At 37.8% G+C, this 18,467-nt stretch overlaps 1 protein-coding gene across 7 annotated transcripts in view; it reads right to left on the reverse strand.

Moving 5' to 3' along the window:
• Positions 1–18,467, reverse strand: part of ptprk (protein tyrosine phosphatase receptor type K) — a 609,799-nt gene that overhangs the window by 119,288 nt on the left and 472,044 nt on the right. For all 7 annotated transcript variants that reach the window (XM_048530889.2, XM_048530888.2, XM_048530884.2 and 4 more), the window contains exons 12-13: positions 13,377–13,650; positions 7,601–7,637 (exon numbers count right to left, since the gene is read on the reverse strand). In XM_048530889.2, the coding sequence (XP_048386846.1) occupies positions 7,601–7,637; positions 13,377–13,650 (311 nt within the window). The remainder of the gene's footprint in view (positions 1–7,600; positions 7,638–13,376; positions 13,651–18,467) is intronic.

The following is an 18,467-nucleotide window of genomic DNA, read 5'->3' on the forward strand; positions in this document are numbered from 1 at the left end:
CACACTCTCATACTCAGTTCTCCTTCCACGACTTTACCTGAATGTCTGAACTGTTTCAAATGTTTTCCCCTTTTTTAAAAGCTGACCTGCAGCTACAGCTATTGCATTTTCTTCTATTCTATGCTTTTTCTCTCTCTAACATTTAACAGTCTTTCTGCTGAAGTTAATTCCTTTTGAACATATTGTTTAGACTTTTCCTTGGGATTTGGGTGATTCTGGGCCAAATTGTATTCGCAATTTTGTTAGACATTTTTCATCGTGATTTTTGTACTATTAATATATTTGATTTGCCATGAAAAAATGATATTTTGTTTTCCTTTCATTATCTTCTTTTTCCATCATTATTCCTTTCTTCAGAAATGAGGGCTCATTTCTGCAAGTTACCTGACTTCATGCATTTGTCAGTTGCCGCTCATGGTCTGCTCGACTCTACTTAGGCGAATTTTTTTTTAATCTATCTTTCAGAGTCATAGCTTATTTCTAATGAAAGATTTGTAAGGGATGAAGCCAGACCACAATGCCGTTCTCAGGGCAGGGGAATCAAGCCTGAATTTAAATTGGCATCAGAGGCAAACGTAAACTGAAATAATGATACCATGAAAAGATAAACTGACACATTTTGGAAATCATAAATTTAAGTCATAGAATGCAAAAATGGACAAGCATAGCACATCACTGTATTCATCGATACTCTCTCTACAATCTGATCTGTATCTGATAAAAATAACTTACCGTATGAATTTAAGTTCTGAGAGAAAACTACCCTCTCATAATTACTATCAATTGATTTCAACAGCCTGAAATTTGTAATCAAGGCAGTTGCAAATTATCTGAAGGTAGAAGGAAAATAATCAAATGTGTTGCATTACATTTTCATTAATTTTTCACTGTCAATTTGTTAAAAATAGAGATGATACTAATAATCGTCATTCCTCATCAAGTATTTCAGTGTCCTGTACACACAATATTCTGGAATGCTTGCAAGTTGCTTCTTTAGAAAATGCAATGGAAAATGATACCTATTATCATATCTGAAGCTCAAATTAGAAAATGTTTAAGCACATAGATCAAAAGGTTTATCAGTTTTGAAAACAATTATGCTGTTCTGCTCATTTCAACAGAATAAATTACAATTGTGATTTCAATCGTCACTGCATTTTAAAAACACTTATTTCTGTCAAATGTTTAGCCATGTAATGTGAATTATACTATTGCATATGGGTGTTATATATTCCAAAAGCAAAACAAAGTTTGGAACAAACTCATTCAAAAATTTGCCTAGAAAGTCAGCAAATTGGATGATCAATTTCATTTGTCAATAAATACATTAAAGGATCTACTGCAGAAGAGAACATCTAATGCAGATTAGTTCAAACATATCAATTTTTCTTAAAAAAACTCTAATCAATATGCAGTGGCTTGATAAACTCAATTTACTCTGCATCTTCTGTCCTGATAGAAACAATGTTAGACAGGTTTAGCAATGCATGATTGTTTAAACTTTAGGTAGCAGTGATTGGAAACTTAACTTGTAAAGTTTAAACTGCTCATTAAGGTATTCTAAGCAGTATGCATCTTTATCTCATGCGTATCCTACATTTAAACAACTAGCACAGGTTTTTATCTCAGGTTTTTTTGTTTTGCAGAAGCAGAATTTACTTTGTTCTCAGTTTGCAGGATGTAACAGTACTACTGAAACCTTTTGAAACAAAGGGCTGACTAAACATAGATATCAAACGAAGCAGTGAAAATTGTCACAGGTCAAGTCCATTATATCTTAAAGTAAATTTTAAAATATATATCTTTGGTGAAAAGCTACACACATGCAGAGCTCAAATCCACTTGGCTGTGAAAATGTAGGATGAACTCTCTGATCTACACATAGCCCAGGCAAAATAAATTAATACATGCACAGCATTGTGTAGAAACAGCTTGATGAAAGAAAGCAAGAATGCACTAAATGAAAAAGGGAGATATGGGAACTTCAGGTGGGAACGGAATGTTTAGCTATTGACCTATGACCTGTTAGTTGATCTTCGCCAACATCTTTACTAGCCGGAGTTTGGACGGTGAATATATATGGATCTGTAAGTTGAGTCACTAATATTGCAGCTAGGCAAAGGGAGACAGCACGCATAGGAGAACAAATTCCCTTTTTCTGATCCCTTAATTAAATTGATCAAGGTTAATTTATAGCAGTGACTTTCATACTGAGTCATGAACGTCAAAGAAGAGGCTTTATTACGAAACTGCACATTGACACACAATCACAGAAGGAAGAGAGAGGGGTTTATTATTTCCTCTTATCCTCCCATCTTCTGTATTTAAAAAAATGGGTACATCCACAGATTTGGATACAAAATTCTGAGTGCAGACTGACTGATGACTCTGAAAACTGGCTCCATTCAGGATTCAAGCTTCGTCATGTGCAACATTCAAGTCCTATTTAGCCAAACTGAAAAAATATTTGGCAATGAATGTTATTTCACATTCAACAGGCAAGAAAATGTAATCACTAATGCTTATTGCACAGCTTTGATATTAATACTCTACATGAAAATAATTTAAACATTTTTTTACTTCCCATCTTTACACATAAGCATTTCAAATAATTCCATTTCGTGCAATAAATGTATGACTACGCATTTGAAATTAATCTTGTCTAGAATTACCAAATAACTTGTTGATACTAGGCATTATTTTTAATTTGATTCTAGATTTAATAGTACAGAGTTTAATGTGCTTAGAGAAACCACAAAGTTGAATCCCAATATTTTAAGAGGAGAACAAGCAGAAATCAGCAATATCATTTCTCAATAGGCATTTTTAAAAAAAAGACTTTCAAATCCAAACACTGACCAAGTGCCAGTCATCAATGAAGACTCAAATTCACTACTTAGTAACTTATCTGGTCCTGTCCTACAGAAATTGAGACTGACATAATGCAACAAACATACAGGACTTTAAAAAAAAACACATATGAAATGGCCAAACCACTCTTGTACTGCAGACACTTTATTTATCTTTCAATGGTTCTAGCAAAAAATAGGCTTATTTCCATGGATTTGAATCAATGTAACATTAATCCATGCGCTATTAAGTGTTAGTTAAACATAGAACATAGAACAGTACATCACAGTACAGGCCATTTGGCCCACGATTTGTGCCAAACTTTTACCCTCAGCCCAAAGTCCATCTAACCTCCACCCCAACTTTATACTACCACCCATACACTTATCCAATAGCTGCCCCTGTCAAGGCCTACTCCACTACCCTCTCCAGCAATGCATTCCACGCCCCAGACACACCGAGTAAAGAACCTACCTCTGAAGTCTCCCCTATATCTACCTCCACTCACTTTAAACCTATGTCCCCTTGTATTAGCTACCTCCACCCTAGGAAAAAGTCTCTAGTTGTTCACTATGTATACCTCTGATCATTTGGTACACCTCCATCAAGTCACCTCTCATCGTTCGTCGTTCTAAACAGAAAAGTCCAAGCTCTCTCAACCTTTCCTCGTAAGACTTTCCCTCCATTCCAAGCAACATCCTGGTAAATCTCCTCTGCACCTTTTCCAACGCTTCCACATCTTTCCTGTAATGAGGTGACCAGAACTAGATGCAATACTCCAGATGAGGCCGAACTAGGCTTTTGAATAGCTGGAGCATAACTTCACGGCTCTTGAACTCAATCCCTCTATTAATGAAAGCTAACACACCATACGCCTTCTTAACAACTCTATCCACCTGGGTGGTAGCTTTCAGGGAACTATGAACATGAACCCCAAGATCCCTCTGCTCCTCCACACTGCCAATAATCTTTCCATTAACCCTGTATTCTGCTTTCAAGTTTGTCCTTCCAAAATGAATCACCTCACACTTGTCAAGGTTAAAGTCCTTCTGCCACTTCTCAGCCCAGCTCTGTATCCTATCAATGTCCCTCTGTAAACTAGAACAGCCCTCCGCACTATCCACAACTCAACCCACCTCTGAATCATCCACCAACTTATTAATCCACCCTTCTACTCCTACATCCAAATCATTCCCAACAATCACAAATAGAAGAGGACCCAGATTAGAACCCTGTGGTACACCACTTGTAACTGAGCACCATGTTGAATATTTTCCATCCACTAATACCATTTGTCGTCTAAGGGTCAGCCAATTCTGAATCCAATCTGCCACATTTCCGCCGATCCCATGCCTCCTTACTTCCTGCATGAGCCTACCATGGGGAACCTTATCAAATGCCTTACTTAAATCCATGTATACCACATCCACTGTTCTACCTTCATCCATGTGTTTGGTCACATCTTCAAAGAATTCAATAATGTTTGTGAGACATGATCAACTCCTCACAAATCCATGCTGACAATCACAAATCAAACTGTGCCTTTCCAAGTGATCATAAATCCTATCTCTCAGAGCTCTTTCCAGTAATTTGCCCACCACGGACCTGAGACTAACTGGCCTACAATTTCCAGAGTTATCCTTTTTTGAAAAAGGGAATGATATTGTGGTCTGCACATTCACAAAGAAAAAAATTAGACACAAAAATACTTCAGTTTACAATGTTTCTAATTTAAAGTTTACATTAGGATTTATTTATAACAAGCTTCATTGACCACTATACATAGTGTATCTAGGAGCATGAAGTATAATAACACACTCTCTTATCAATTCAAAGTCAATATATGGGTGTCAGGTTTCTGCTCATTGCTGTTAGATATATCGTTGCAATCTTGGTGAAATCGGTCAAGCTACAGCAAATTATTGAGAACTTCTAAATCAGAGTCAATGAGACTCCAAAATACTTAAAACTCATTCTGAGAATTTTACAGTTTCAAGATTCAAATAATGCAAGTTAGGTTTTGCACACAAAACTGGATACATCTCTTGCTTGAAAATGCTGGATTACATTAATTGTGCTAATTTGGAAAAACTGTTCAAATTCTGCAGATTTTCTTAGAAGCACACATTAGGAGGAGGTACATTTTATTTAACTAGTGCTTTAAATTTGGTGTTGACTTCACTATAATAGTTCAGTAAGTCGTTTTCAATGATTTCAAAGCAGATAGCTCAAAAAGAGGGGACTGGATACATGTTCAACTTAATTGTTTATGCAAACTCATTTCCAGCTGCTTGATAATAGCACACTTCAATACAGCAAGAAACACTTTTCTTTGAAACGCAAATAAGGAACGGGACCAGCAGCATTCTGTTACACTGCCTGATTTCACTGGCTCTCAAGAGTTTTTGACCTGTATACTGCAGTAATAATAAAAGTGAGGCTATTGGAGTTAATCAGATAGCAACTTCTGGCATCTGCACATAATCAGGTTTCAGGCTTTAACTGTCAAAGTTTCTATCTCTCTTGCCTTCTCCTCTTAAAAACTTTCCTATAAATGCACCTTGAGAGACTTGGCATTTAAGCACTTGCAATCAAGAAAAATTGAAGATTGACCCACCACTCACCCAGCGAGGACGCTGGGAAACATTAAGACTTGAGAATTTTAACATAAGCCAATTCTGAACTGGTGTAAAAATTTACTTATAGAAGTTGTTTTCTTTATTTTGTGTGAAGTGGGTGTCTCCCCTAATAGTGGGGAGATTCATTCCATTGAATTTTAAATATTGTTGGAGATTCTAGAAGTTGAACTTTGCTTTACTTTTCCTTTCCATATGCTGTTCATTCCATCTTTCTTTCCCTCTCTAGTTCACTTTTTGTACATCATTTCAAACTCAAATGACTATTCTCAGTTCCACTTCCCTATTCAGGCTTGGTATATCACAGTAAAGCTCATAAAATGTAATCAGCTTAGGAAAAACAACAGTGCTTTCCCTATTCATCCAGGTCACTCATCTGCCCATAGTGTGGGACATACTATTTGCTTCCTATATTACTGTAAATTGCAAAGCCAATAATGGGCCTGTGGGTGAGTCTCAATGCAACGAATGGTTAATGTTGATTATTGGAGGCTGACAGCAAAATGCAGACATTAGTTCATGATTACACCAATTAATTTTAGCATAAGCCTGAAGTGGAGCATAAACAAAACAATTTCAAATAGATTTTGGCAACTATTTCCCAACTGCACCCAACACAGAATCTCAACTCCCAATAAATAACCTTTATTGTTCATCGACTCATTTGGCTATGGCATTATTACTGCTGATCTTCATCTATCAAGTAAGAATGTTTTGGTTTTTTTCAATTTCAGAAAATAACATGTTTTTCTTCCAATGCTATCACACATTATAACACAACTGCAACAAGTCCAGTTTGATTTTCTCTCTTTTGCCTTAAACTGTAATATAGCTGCTCTGTTGTCCAATTTCTTTTAATAACAATTACTTTCCTAACTGAAAATATTTCAGCAATTAATAACTAAACCAAGCAACATTTGGGGATGCATCACCATCCTTTTTTTAATAGAGGAAGGAGGGGAAAAGCCAAGTTTAAAAATCCCTGCGATCCCCTGATATTTAACAACAAAATACTAAGTTAAAACTTTCACAAACTCTGTTTAAGAGAGACACTGATGACAAAATGAATACTCATTGGGTAAACACAATTTCTGCAAGAACAGCCTGCGCACAACTGTAGAAAAATGTATCAAGACAATAATTTAAGGAAAATTTCATCTTAGCATTTAACACTTTTTTAAATAGTGCAATGACCCTGTTAATGTTAAAGTCAAAAAATAATGGATATTTGTAATTACTTTTCCAGTAATTGCAATACCTGAAGTTTGGAGAACAAATGCTCCCAGATTGCCAGGGTGAGTGATAGGCACTGATGCATTTATGTTGGCTTGTACAGTTTTCTTTAGTACTTTATAAGGTTTGCATTGAAGAATAAACAAGAAAGTTATGCAAAAGACAGGTTGTCCTCAAGTTCAAAACTTTAAAAATATGGAAATCAAGGGTTTGAGAGGCCAGACCCATATCACAGACCAAGTTATTTATTTTGTTTGCTTCCATCTGATGCACTGAATAAAGTTGCTGAGATTGCAAATTTTCCTAATTGTGTTTTGGCATGTTCAAATATATTAAAACCAGCTTACATTAGGAAGCAATTTTAAAAGGTTTTGATAAATAAGTACATGAAAGCAGTAGCAAATGTAAAGTTAAATCTCATTGAGATTTAAAAACCTTTCCCTGGATAACTACCACATGCATACCAAATGCAAGTTTTAGTCATTAGTGACTCCAACAAAATCTAATCATTTATTGTGTACACTAGATAAATGTCAAACATCAAATGGAAGCTTTTACAGTAAAACCTTCAATCTGCTTTTCAACATTAATACTCCAGCTGTCCAGTGACAAAAATTGGTCTGTAGTGCAAATAACAGAAAGTAATCGGCTCTTAAAGTCTGCTCAAATCCAGGCTGCCAATTCACAATCTCTCTCTCCCCTTGGTTTATACGGAAACAAAGCACACTCCCATTAAAAGACATGTATAAACGAGTTGCAATAATTTTCTCAAAGTACCAGTAGTACCAGTAAGTAGACAAATACACTCTTATAAATCTATCAACTTGAAGGAGGGTGGGGAGTTTTTTTAAAAAATTCCCTTACGAGTCTTTTGCTCCTACCTTTGGTTGCAATCCTCACACACTGTATCTTTGTCTCCTGTAAATGCAAATAAAACATTTCTTTAGTCATTATTTAAGGGAATAAAATTCCAGGAAAACACAGGAACTAAAAGAGCTCACAACACTAGGATTTACTATCGCTTGGCTATAAAAAAATGTAAAACCCAATTTTTCCAGGTCAGTCTAAATATATAAAATTTCAGGTACATATCTGTTTGGATACAGAGGGTACACCAGTGGCAGAAGATGAAACCTTTTCTGTTTTAAACCTAACGCGTTAGAATCAATTAAACAGGACCACCCTAATACTTTAATGAAAACTTGAATAATCCTTCGAGGCCTTTACAGTAAACTGTAATGATGATTACCTGTATCGAGGTGATTGTCCGAGAAGTAAGAATGAGTGATAGGCAAAATGAAAGGGATGGAAAGCCATGGAGCAAACCAATCGCATATTTTACATCTACTGAAATGATGATGCCGCCACAAACCTCCACTACCTCAAGAACAATCAAAGACGGGCAACAAATGTCTGCCTTGACCACGGACGTCACAAAGAATTAGGAAGTGTGAGGCAGAAGAACACCGTTTCTCAGTACTACTTCATTATTTTACCTGAATGAACAATATTGCAGCAGGTAAGTACAGAAGATTTTCAAGCCACAACTACTGTTATTTGCTATTTCAGTGCTACGTAATAATGTGGATTTCCTTGCACAATAAGCATAATACAGCAAATTGTTTTGCATATATATGGGAAACACGAAGAGAATTCTCAAAGATCAGTGCGAGTGTCTATCTCCCCTGCATACTTTCTTTCATGCACTGTCTACAAAAGCACAACTTGTTTGGGGGTCCCCTGTGGAAATATCCAACGTATTAGTCAGACATTCATTTTTCTTCATTGTCATACTAGATTTCTTGTTCCAGCTTTTGCTTTTGGGAAGAGGGTCAGCTGTTAATCATTATCTTTCAAAGTGAAGTCTAATCACCGCTCCGTAAATTTGATGGAAAGGAGTTGAAAGGTGAATAGGAAGCATTTACTGTGAAGACGGTTTTTCACTGGCATCTCTTTTACTGGTTTTCTCATTTTCTTCCAAACAACTTAGAAAGGGTCACCGGACCCAAAACGTTAACTTCGATTTCTTTTCAGAGATGTTGCCAGACCTGTTGAGCTTTTCCAGCAACTTGTTTTTCTTTCTGATTTACAACATTCACAGTTCATTCAGTTTTTTTAAACTTGATGAAGAGGAGGAATTACCAAAAAGAAAAGGCCCAGTATTTGCTGAAAACTCAGTAAAACCTTTTGTACGAGCCATAGCTGGTTTGTCACAAATTAGTGTGAGAGACACAGGAAGCTATTTGAGGGAACTACATGCAACCAACACAGAGACTATTTAAAAGTACAAGGTTAACTAGGATGGAACTCACACCAATGTTCCATCAAAGACCAATTATAACCAACACAATAGGTTGGCCACAATCTTGCTAAATATCCAACCAGAGTTAGCTTAGTCCAGGTCTGCTCCTCTAAGGATAGCACGCACTTCAATGCAGACATGATGATTTATGGAGCCAATGCCACTAGTAAATTATGTCAGGAGGCACCCATATCACGGAAACAAATGATTCAGCATGCTGCTGAGGAACAATCATTGTGCTTAACGTGCAAGCAAAAATCCAACGTCATGACCATTTCAAAATGCTCCACTAAACCTTTAACATTCAGACATTCTGTCAGCACAAAAAGATGTTAATAAATCATACAGGCTGCTGCACAAAATAGACCGATGCCTGACTTTATCCTGATGGCCCGGAAGCAAGGGTGAGATTTGAGGTTAGGAATTAAATACTTAATTACACCTCAGTGTTTCAGAGATGAAGACTGAGTATTTTATTGAAACCTACACAAAATTTTTCTCTATCACAGCAAAGCATCAATTTTAGCCAGGTGTACTTCCTTGGGAGGCTGCCAAAAGGCCAGTGTAATGCTGGCAGAAACCCAATTTACCCAACCATTGTTAATATCCAATAAAATTGCAGTGACAGAACAGGAGCACTTTCAACAAATTTCTGGTGACAATGCTTAACCCCAGTGTTGAATAAAATAAATTAGTGTCATGTTGAGTGCTTTCTGTTTACCACGGAAATAGTTTACCCTTTCACAGCTGAATTACTAGCTACTTTGGCTCTTGCCTTTTTATTAACCAATAGCTTGCAGTTTGTTTATATGAATAATAAACAAAGCAAGAAAGTAGAAAAATCTTTTATCTAGTAAAATTGAAATTCACCTTACATCTCAAATGAAACAGCAAGGTAGGAGAGCCCTAAATCTATCAGTTGATCTCAATCCACCTGTCTGTTACAAAATGTTCTTTTCTACATCAAAACATTGAAAGTTGTAAGCAATGAGTCATTTCTTAAATATTTTTACACAATGTTTTATGTTCAAGAAAAAAAATCCCATTTCATTCCACTGTTCAAAACTCTTTGGGTCATGAGAATTGTAGGAAATATGAACATTTTTCCACATGGTACATGGGATAAATTTGTGTGGGCTTATAGATGATAAAAGGTTAACTCTAAACGGATGAGGAAATAGCGCATGCGTGACTTGAGTTAAAACACACTGACACTTTAACAGGGATTAATGGAACGAGCTGATAACATGAATAGAAAAAAGGAAGTAGAGGACAGGTGTCTGAGCGATAATATCTGTCGCGAATAAGGATACGCTTTGAAATGCATCAATGAACTTTAGGTCTATAATTAAACAAATATAGGAGTCATTAAGTCCGGTAACTAAAATGCTAATGAGGAACTGTTTATGTGTAAAGGATATCCTGTCCCGGTTGTGACCACAGGTGTGTAAACGGCTGATGAGTTTAATATTGACAGATGAAATAACAAGATCAAAATAGGACAGCAACATCAGGACACAGAGGACAAAAAAAAATACAGATAAAACATCGTATAGATTTCAAGATGACATAGGGAGAGAAAAGTTGTCACTGGTTGTTTGTGCCACTAAAGTCAGTGGAATGCAAAAACCATCTGAATTATGATACAATGGCCTTTAAGTATAGCTTTTGCCACTTAATGAATTGACCCAACACTATTAGATCGAATCCAAAATGTGTCTGGTCTATGAACCAATCAAAAATTGATTTTATAAACATTCATTGTAACTCATTATTTCCAAAACAGAATATACATGTATTTGTGTTTAACATTATGTAAAGATTATCTAACCTATAGGTAATCACAATTTTATTGCTTCTACATTACTCAGACCTCTTGGCACCACGGTAGTCCACAAACCGACCAACACACTAAAACAGCAACTAATGAACTTAAAAGACCCTATACAGACAAGCAAAACGAACGTCATTTACAAAATACCTTGCAAGAACTGTGACAAATGCTACATTGGACAAACAGGCAGAAATCTAGCCACCAGGATACATGAACATCAACTAGCCACAAAAAGACATGACCCACTATCACTAGTATCCTTACATACAGATGCGGAAGGACACCACTTTGATTGGGACAACACATCCATCCTAGGACAAGCCAAACAGAGACACGCACGAGAATTCCTAGAAGCATGCATTCCAACCGGAACTCCATCAACAAACACATTGATTTGGAGCCCATCTACCACCCTCTGAGAAAAAGAACAGGAAATGACATCACCAACCCAAGGAAACCTAAACAGATAAATAGAAAGTGGGACATAACACCAGCGCTTCACCGGAGGCTCACTGATGTTACCTAGAATGGTGATGAGAGGTCTGAAAACTAACGTTCCAGCTCAGCGAGCAAACTCACATCCAGAACCTCAACCTGAGCAACAAATCTTCTCAAAACTCGCTCTACATTATCAAGTTAAGGATGGATAGCCTAAATATTTTAGCATTTATGTATTGGAATACTGACTGATTGATTGTTGTTACATGTACCATTATACAGTGAATAGTTTTGTTTTGCGTGCTATTCAGGTAGATTGTACCATACAAAGTACACAGTGGGAGAAGAGTGCTGAACATAGCGTTACAGCCACGGAGAAGGTACGGACAGAGAGAGATCAATATTAACATTTGAGAGTTCTGTTCAAAAGTCTGATACAGCTGGAAAGAAACTGTTCTGGAATCTACTTGTATGTGTATACAAAATTTTATATCTTCCACCTGATGGATAAAGGTGGGAGAGAGTATGACCGGCATGGGGGTTGAGGGGGGTTTTGCTCGTGGATTATGTTGGTTCATTTCCCAAAGCTGCAGGAAGTACAGATGGAGTCAATAGATAGAAGGCCGAGATAGTAGGAACTGCAGATGTTGGAGAATCTGAAATCAAGGTGTAGAGCTGGATGAACACAGCAGGCCAAGCAGCATCATAGGAGCAGGAAAGCTGATGTTTCAGGTTTCACGATACTTGTCGTTATTTGAGATCCAACCTACAAAGTTGTAAATAGAGTTGGGGTGGCATTTGGCTACACAGTCGCGAGGACTGTGGGGTATAGTAGGGGCTGAGTACACAGTCTTGTGAGGAATCGGTGTTGAGGATTACGGAGGCGAAGATGTTGTCGTCTATTCTTATTGATTGCAGTCTATGGGTCTGGAATTCAAAGATCCAGTAACATAGCAGACAGTTGAGTCTCAGGCCTTGGAGTTTAGAGATGAGTTTTTTTGGAATTATGGTGTTGAAGGTGAAACTGTAGTCAATAACTAAAAGCCTAATGTAGGTATCCTGTTATCCAAATGTTGCATGGATAAGTATAGGGCCAGGGAGATGGCATATGCTGTGGACAAGTGCGTCAGTAGATGAATTGCAAAGGATCAAAGTAATTTGGTTGGCAAGATCTGATGTGATCTTTTTGAAGCAGTTCATAATTATGAAGGTCAGTGCCACTGGGCAATAGCCATTGAGGCACACTGGCTGATAATGATTTGACACTGGTATGATGGTGGTCTTCTTGCAGTAGGTGGGGACTTCAGATCATAGTAAGGAGAGGTTAAAGGTATCTGTGAATACACCCGCCAGCTGGTCTTCACAGGATCTGAGTGCACTCAGAATGTGTCCAATGATTTTCAGACTTAGCGTCATTTAGATGTTTGCCATAAAATTGTATGATGTCACGCAGATACAAAATTAAAACACAAAATTACAGCAAAACATCAAATAAGATAAAACTGTTTGGTTACTAATGCGTACCACTTACCTGTTCAAGATAACAAAGTGTGGAGCTGGATGAACACAGCAGGCCAAGCGGCATCCCAGGAGCACAAAAGCTGACATTTCGGGCCTAGGCCCTTCATCAGAAAAGGGGGATGGGGAGAGGGTTCTGAAATAAATAGGGAGAGAGGGGGAGGCGGACTGAAGATGGATAGAGGAGAAGATAGGTGGGGAGGAGAGTATAGGTAGGGAGGTAGGGAGGGGATAGGTCAGTCCGGGGAGGACGGACAGGTCAAGGAGGCGGGATGAGGTTAGTAGGTAGGGAATGGAGGTGCAGTGGGGGGAGGGGACGAGCAGGGCTGGTTTTGGGATGTGTGTGGGGGGGGGGGGGGAGAGGGGAGATTTTGAAGGTTGTGAAGTCCACATTGATACCATTGGGCTGCAGAGTTCCCAAGCGGAATATGAGTTGCTGTTCCTGCAAACTTCGGGTGGCATCATTATGGCACTGCAATATTGGGTTCATCCAGCTTCACACTTTGTTATCTTGGATTCTCCAGCATCTGCAGTTCCCATTATCTCTGATCACATTACCACTTACCTGTTCAACACTACTGACAGCTTGGAAGTGTATGTGATATCCTTTCCTGGGGGTTAAAGGAGGATTCCAGAATCCATTGTAGGTTTTATTGTCACCAACTGTAAAAGGAGTTTGTTCAGAAACGCCACTTGGAGGAAGTTCTGCAGCGTAATAGTATGGTGACCCCCGAGCTGCAGCAGATTGGTAGGTGACAGGAATATGGAAGCACTCTGCTGTGCTGGCCTCCCTCTTTGATCTGTGAGAATGCACTTCTTCCACAACAACTTGGTAGGCACTTTGAGAGAACAAACATGACAGTTAATTTACCAATGTGTACAGCTTCTCCATTTTTGTTTGTTTTACAGCCTATAAATATCTTTCAGTTTGCAGCAACAGTTCAAAATTACAGTTTTCTGGAGGCAAATCATCATTTCGTTGAGACAAGTAGAACTAGTTTATTTAGAAAGAAAATCCATGAGAGCTATCTTCACATTTTCAAAAGGAATTTCAGCAATTAATTCAAAACCAAAAAGGTAAAAAATGTTCAAAGGTGACAAGCACAGAAGGCTCATTGGATCCCCACTCAAAGGTTCCAACTCTTGCAGGTGTTCAGCGACAGTAGCAACAATTTAAATAATTCAACACAGGGAAGGAAGATAAGTCCAATTCCACCCTTTTCCAAATTCAACTGCTTTCACCAGGTATCACTAAAAACTTAACTAGATAAGAACCCATGATTTATTCCTATATCAATCTAGACATACCCTCCAAACCACCATTTCCTCTCGACAGGTCAGGAGCACAGATCTCGATTTAGTGACTGTGCGCATCAATGGACTTAGCAAACTTAGCACAGAATATAGCACTGTCATTTGTATGGGTTGGAGACATACAAGAAGAAAGTAACGACAAACTTGCATTTATGCAGCAATTTCCATGACCAACGTCATCCAAAAGTAACTTATATTCAAAGTACTTTATATCCAAAGTACTTCTGTACAGTAATTGTAATGTGGGCAACACAGAAACCAATTGGTGGATAGTAAGTTCCCATGAACATCTGACGATGGCTGTTTATGCAGGGAGTTTAATCATTGGAGCAGTAAGGATGCTCTTAAATTGATTTGATATCATCGATACATTTTGAAATTTAACTAATCAGTTTATAGAGTCCTCTTGAGTGCCAAATTATTGTGCCTTAAGTGCATAACAAAGCAGGTTTTAATCTTATTGTAATTGAACAGTGAGGTTTCAAGAACGTTTCAATATTTTAACTTAGGTGCTACTTACGACATTTGCTCTGCAAACTACTGTTCACAAATTTTAATTACAGAAATACAAATATGTACACATATAAATCTCTATGTGTTATATATGTATTTGTACATACAATTGCAAAGGGTTTCAAAAAATAACAATTGGTCTATAATCATTTAGTTTACATGAGTTTTAATGCTTTGTCTAACTTTTCCTACTTGTATTGTGCAAGTGTAGGGAAAACTTAAAATGAAATTCAAAATTTGGTGGCATGTTTCTAAGAGGAACCAGCCAAGATTTTAGCTCATTTACTTTATATAGAAATTGCAAATATCAGTTCATTTTACCCATTGTATTTTTCCATATAGTTGTGAGATTTTCAATACACTGTCCAGACCACAATTGATAATTTATCTCTCACTTCCAAACTCTAGAATACTTCACAGTAAGAGTTCTCTAAACTATAGCCCATTCAGCTTGTGACCATTTCCAGCTACACTTGTGCTTTCTTCAACCTGCGCAGTCCATAGAGGTAATACTGGTGCTGCTCTCCCTCTACCTTAATGTGGCCTACCATTCTTCTCTGTATTAATTCTACAGAAGTCCATCTCCTCCAGCTCAGGTCAAAAACATTGTTCATTCTCCAGCCAGCTTCAACATCCAATTTTTTCTTCTCCTCTGGTCATGCAGATTAACTTTCCAACACTTTTAATTTCAGCTTATGTATTTAGCCTTCCTCAATTTGTAGAGGCATCTTTGTGAAATTTCTGCTTCACTTCACTGCCATGGAGTTCCAGCTCCCTTGAATTTCCTTTGTCCTCCTATCTTCCGTTTCTTGCTCCATTATTTAACCCTTCCAACTCCAATTCTTCACCAATTATTTTCCCCTTCATGACCAATAATTTATTTCAACTTGTGTGACATAATCTATACTTTTGCAAACTGTTGCACTAACTGTGCTTTCAGAACATATTGGTTTTTTTTGACCCAGCCTCTAACTCGAATCCAAACACAAGTGTAAATATCTCAGGAAAGTGCAACTGGTTGAAATCAATAAGAAGTCAGAGAAACCTCCAAGCTTCATTGACTAAGTGGTGCAGACTACGCAGGCTGAAGATGGAGGCTGGATCCAGGAGATGGGAATAGAAAATATAGTTAATCCTGCTGCCTCTGCAACTTGAACATAAAATTAGCAGAACCACACCATTGTAAACAGAGCTCAGCACACGTGTGCCATGTTGAAGATGGTGATGAGGAATTCAGGCTCGTTGAGCATAGCTATCAGCCGAGGAGCCAGCTGAATTCCTGGAATAGGAGAAATTAGAATTCATCATCAGGAAGACAGAATTTGGGATCTCAAAGGCAGTGACATACTCAGTGAACCTCCAGAGAAATTTGCAAGATCTATTGTTGCTGCACAATGGATGTACAAGGTATAACTTATTGTTTCCACAGAACACAATTTGCCTGTTAATTCTTGTTTACACTGATTTTTGATTTGAACATTAGAAGAAAAGATTTGAAAAGTGAGAGACAATCAAGTTTTTCCTTTAGGTTCACTTGGGAAGTTTATTTCTTTCATGTTATTGTCAACCAGGATGCTCAGAGCATCCCTTCTGCCCTCCTTACTACTCTGGTAAGTATTAGTGCCTACAGTCTAGAGAGATTGGAATCATTGCCATCAGAATGGGAGCAGGCTAAGCAAAGAGGAGCTTCACCTGTCTGTTAGCAGCAGAATTCCAACTGCTGTGGCACTAAGAGGAGAGGGGACCACCCCCATGATTGTCTGTAAATTCTGTTAACACTGACCAGCTGTCCATAATGTTGAGTGTGCATGAAACATCAACTGATGGCGTTTATGCCTGCCAACAAGTAATCTGGAAAATATTCAGAGCCTTATGAGATTACTATCTTCCTTTTTTTTCGCCTTTCATTAATAACTCACAGGGGTACATAATGCCAGGTATTTCTTTTAACTCGAACTTAACTCTAATGCTTAAGTATGCTTGCCTCTCAGCGCTGCCGTTTCTCCTGCTCAGTGGTCCATTTCCTTGGTCCATGTGATTAATTAAACCAGAGCCTATTTACAATGTCTCATTTCCCACAGGCTTTTTAATTCAAATTTAATAATTCTCGTGCTTTTTTCCAATCAGCTTAATCACCTAATTTTCCCATGTTTGGATGGCCGCTAACATTTCTGTTGTTCATACTCATATAGGACCTCTCAGTTACTTCTAAATCTGTGACACAAACCAACTGATCTGTCTACGCTTTTATGTACCCCACCTCTTGTTAACTCAGTGAATGCCTCTACAATTTCTTCATTCTAATGCATTTCAATTCAAGATTGTAACCAGCAGCAAAGATTTTTTCAAACATTAAAAAAAAGATTCGTCCAGTATTGTGATGTTCAAAAAGTAAAAATTACTCTTGATATTAAACAAAAAACTGAGTTCAAATCAGAAAATAATTTACATTTCACTTATGCTGGAAAGATCCTCATAACATGAGCTTTACCTCAATAGCTATGACACCTCTTGCATTACTTGAAGTTATTGATCTTGGTGAGTATAAATGGCACATAGTTTAAAGTTAGCTTTTCATCTGATCTATTTATTTTCAACAATTCAGTCAATTTTAAAGACACCTAATTATGCTATTTGATCCAACATAGTTCTCACCACCTAAGAGAAACTTCCAAAGATGTCTGAACTGATTTGAATCTAGAAAGTTTCTAAAGGGCTTTCAGTTATACTATGTTAAAACAGAATAAACTCCTATCAGTACTGAGATTAGAACTTAATGTTTGAAGCAGAATCTAGCAAACAAAATATTTACAATTCTGGCTCACCATTATTTTTTGATTAGAAGCAGAAAGGCTGACGTTTTGGGTGTGGGCCCTTCTTCAGAAATTTCTGAAGAAGGGTCGAGGCCTGAAACGTCAGCTTTCCTGCTCCTCTGATGCTGCTTGGCCTGCTGTGTTCATCCAGCTCTACACCTTGTCATCCCAGATTCTCCAGCATCTGCAGTTCCTACTATCTCTGAAATTATATTTTTGATTGTTGTGTAAGTAAGTATCATACGCTTTGCACTTCATATCATTTTCTCCCTTCATTTCCAGTCTCTCTGGAACAATCATTGCCTGTGAACAAGATGATAGATAGGCAGCCAATGGCTTCAACATCAATTCTGCCCTCGAGCCACCTACTAAAAAGCAATCCTGGTTCCAATTTACTTTTGCTACTGTGCAGAGAATCACCTTAGACTGTCAGTTTTAAAGGGTTCACTGCATACCGTGCAATTTTTCTTCTTACACAGTCAGTGGTTCTCCAACTCTATCTTCTTCATTGCCAGAATGCACAGTGACCTCAGGCTAGCTCAAAAATACAAATAACATAGTATAAAATTAACTGACAATGCTTCCTCAAAACGACTAGGAAATTTGATGGGATGCACTCCTTTTTCCATGCATAAAATGAGCATTTATTACGGACAATTAAAAAATGTGGTGGTGTAGGGAGTTGGCAGTGCCAGGTGGGTAAGCTTGGTACATTTTAGATATGTGCCATCCATCATTTAGCCGCTGGTGATTCTGCAGGCATTCATTGGAAGCTTGATGATTAAAATATCGATGTAAGGTTTTGCCACACTTGGATTCCTCAGTGCCCAATCAGCCATGTAACTAACCTGCCCAGCAATTCATGGTTCACACAGGCAAGGAAAACCCGACAGCAGCATTACTTAAAAGGCTCATTCATTACATGCAGCTTAATTGCCTCGTCATTTGAGGTCAGTGCTTGAATACAGCATTTTTTTTTACCTTTTTCTGTCTGAAGAAACTTCTGATTGAGAGTA

Source organism: Stegostoma tigrinum, chromosome 4, assembly GCF_030684315.1.
Source record: "Stegostoma tigrinum isolate sSteTig4 chromosome 4, sSteTig4.hap1, whole genome shotgun sequence".
Taxonomy (NCBI): domain Eukaryota; kingdom Metazoa; phylum Chordata; class Chondrichthyes; order Orectolobiformes; family Stegostomatidae; genus Stegostoma; species Stegostoma tigrinum.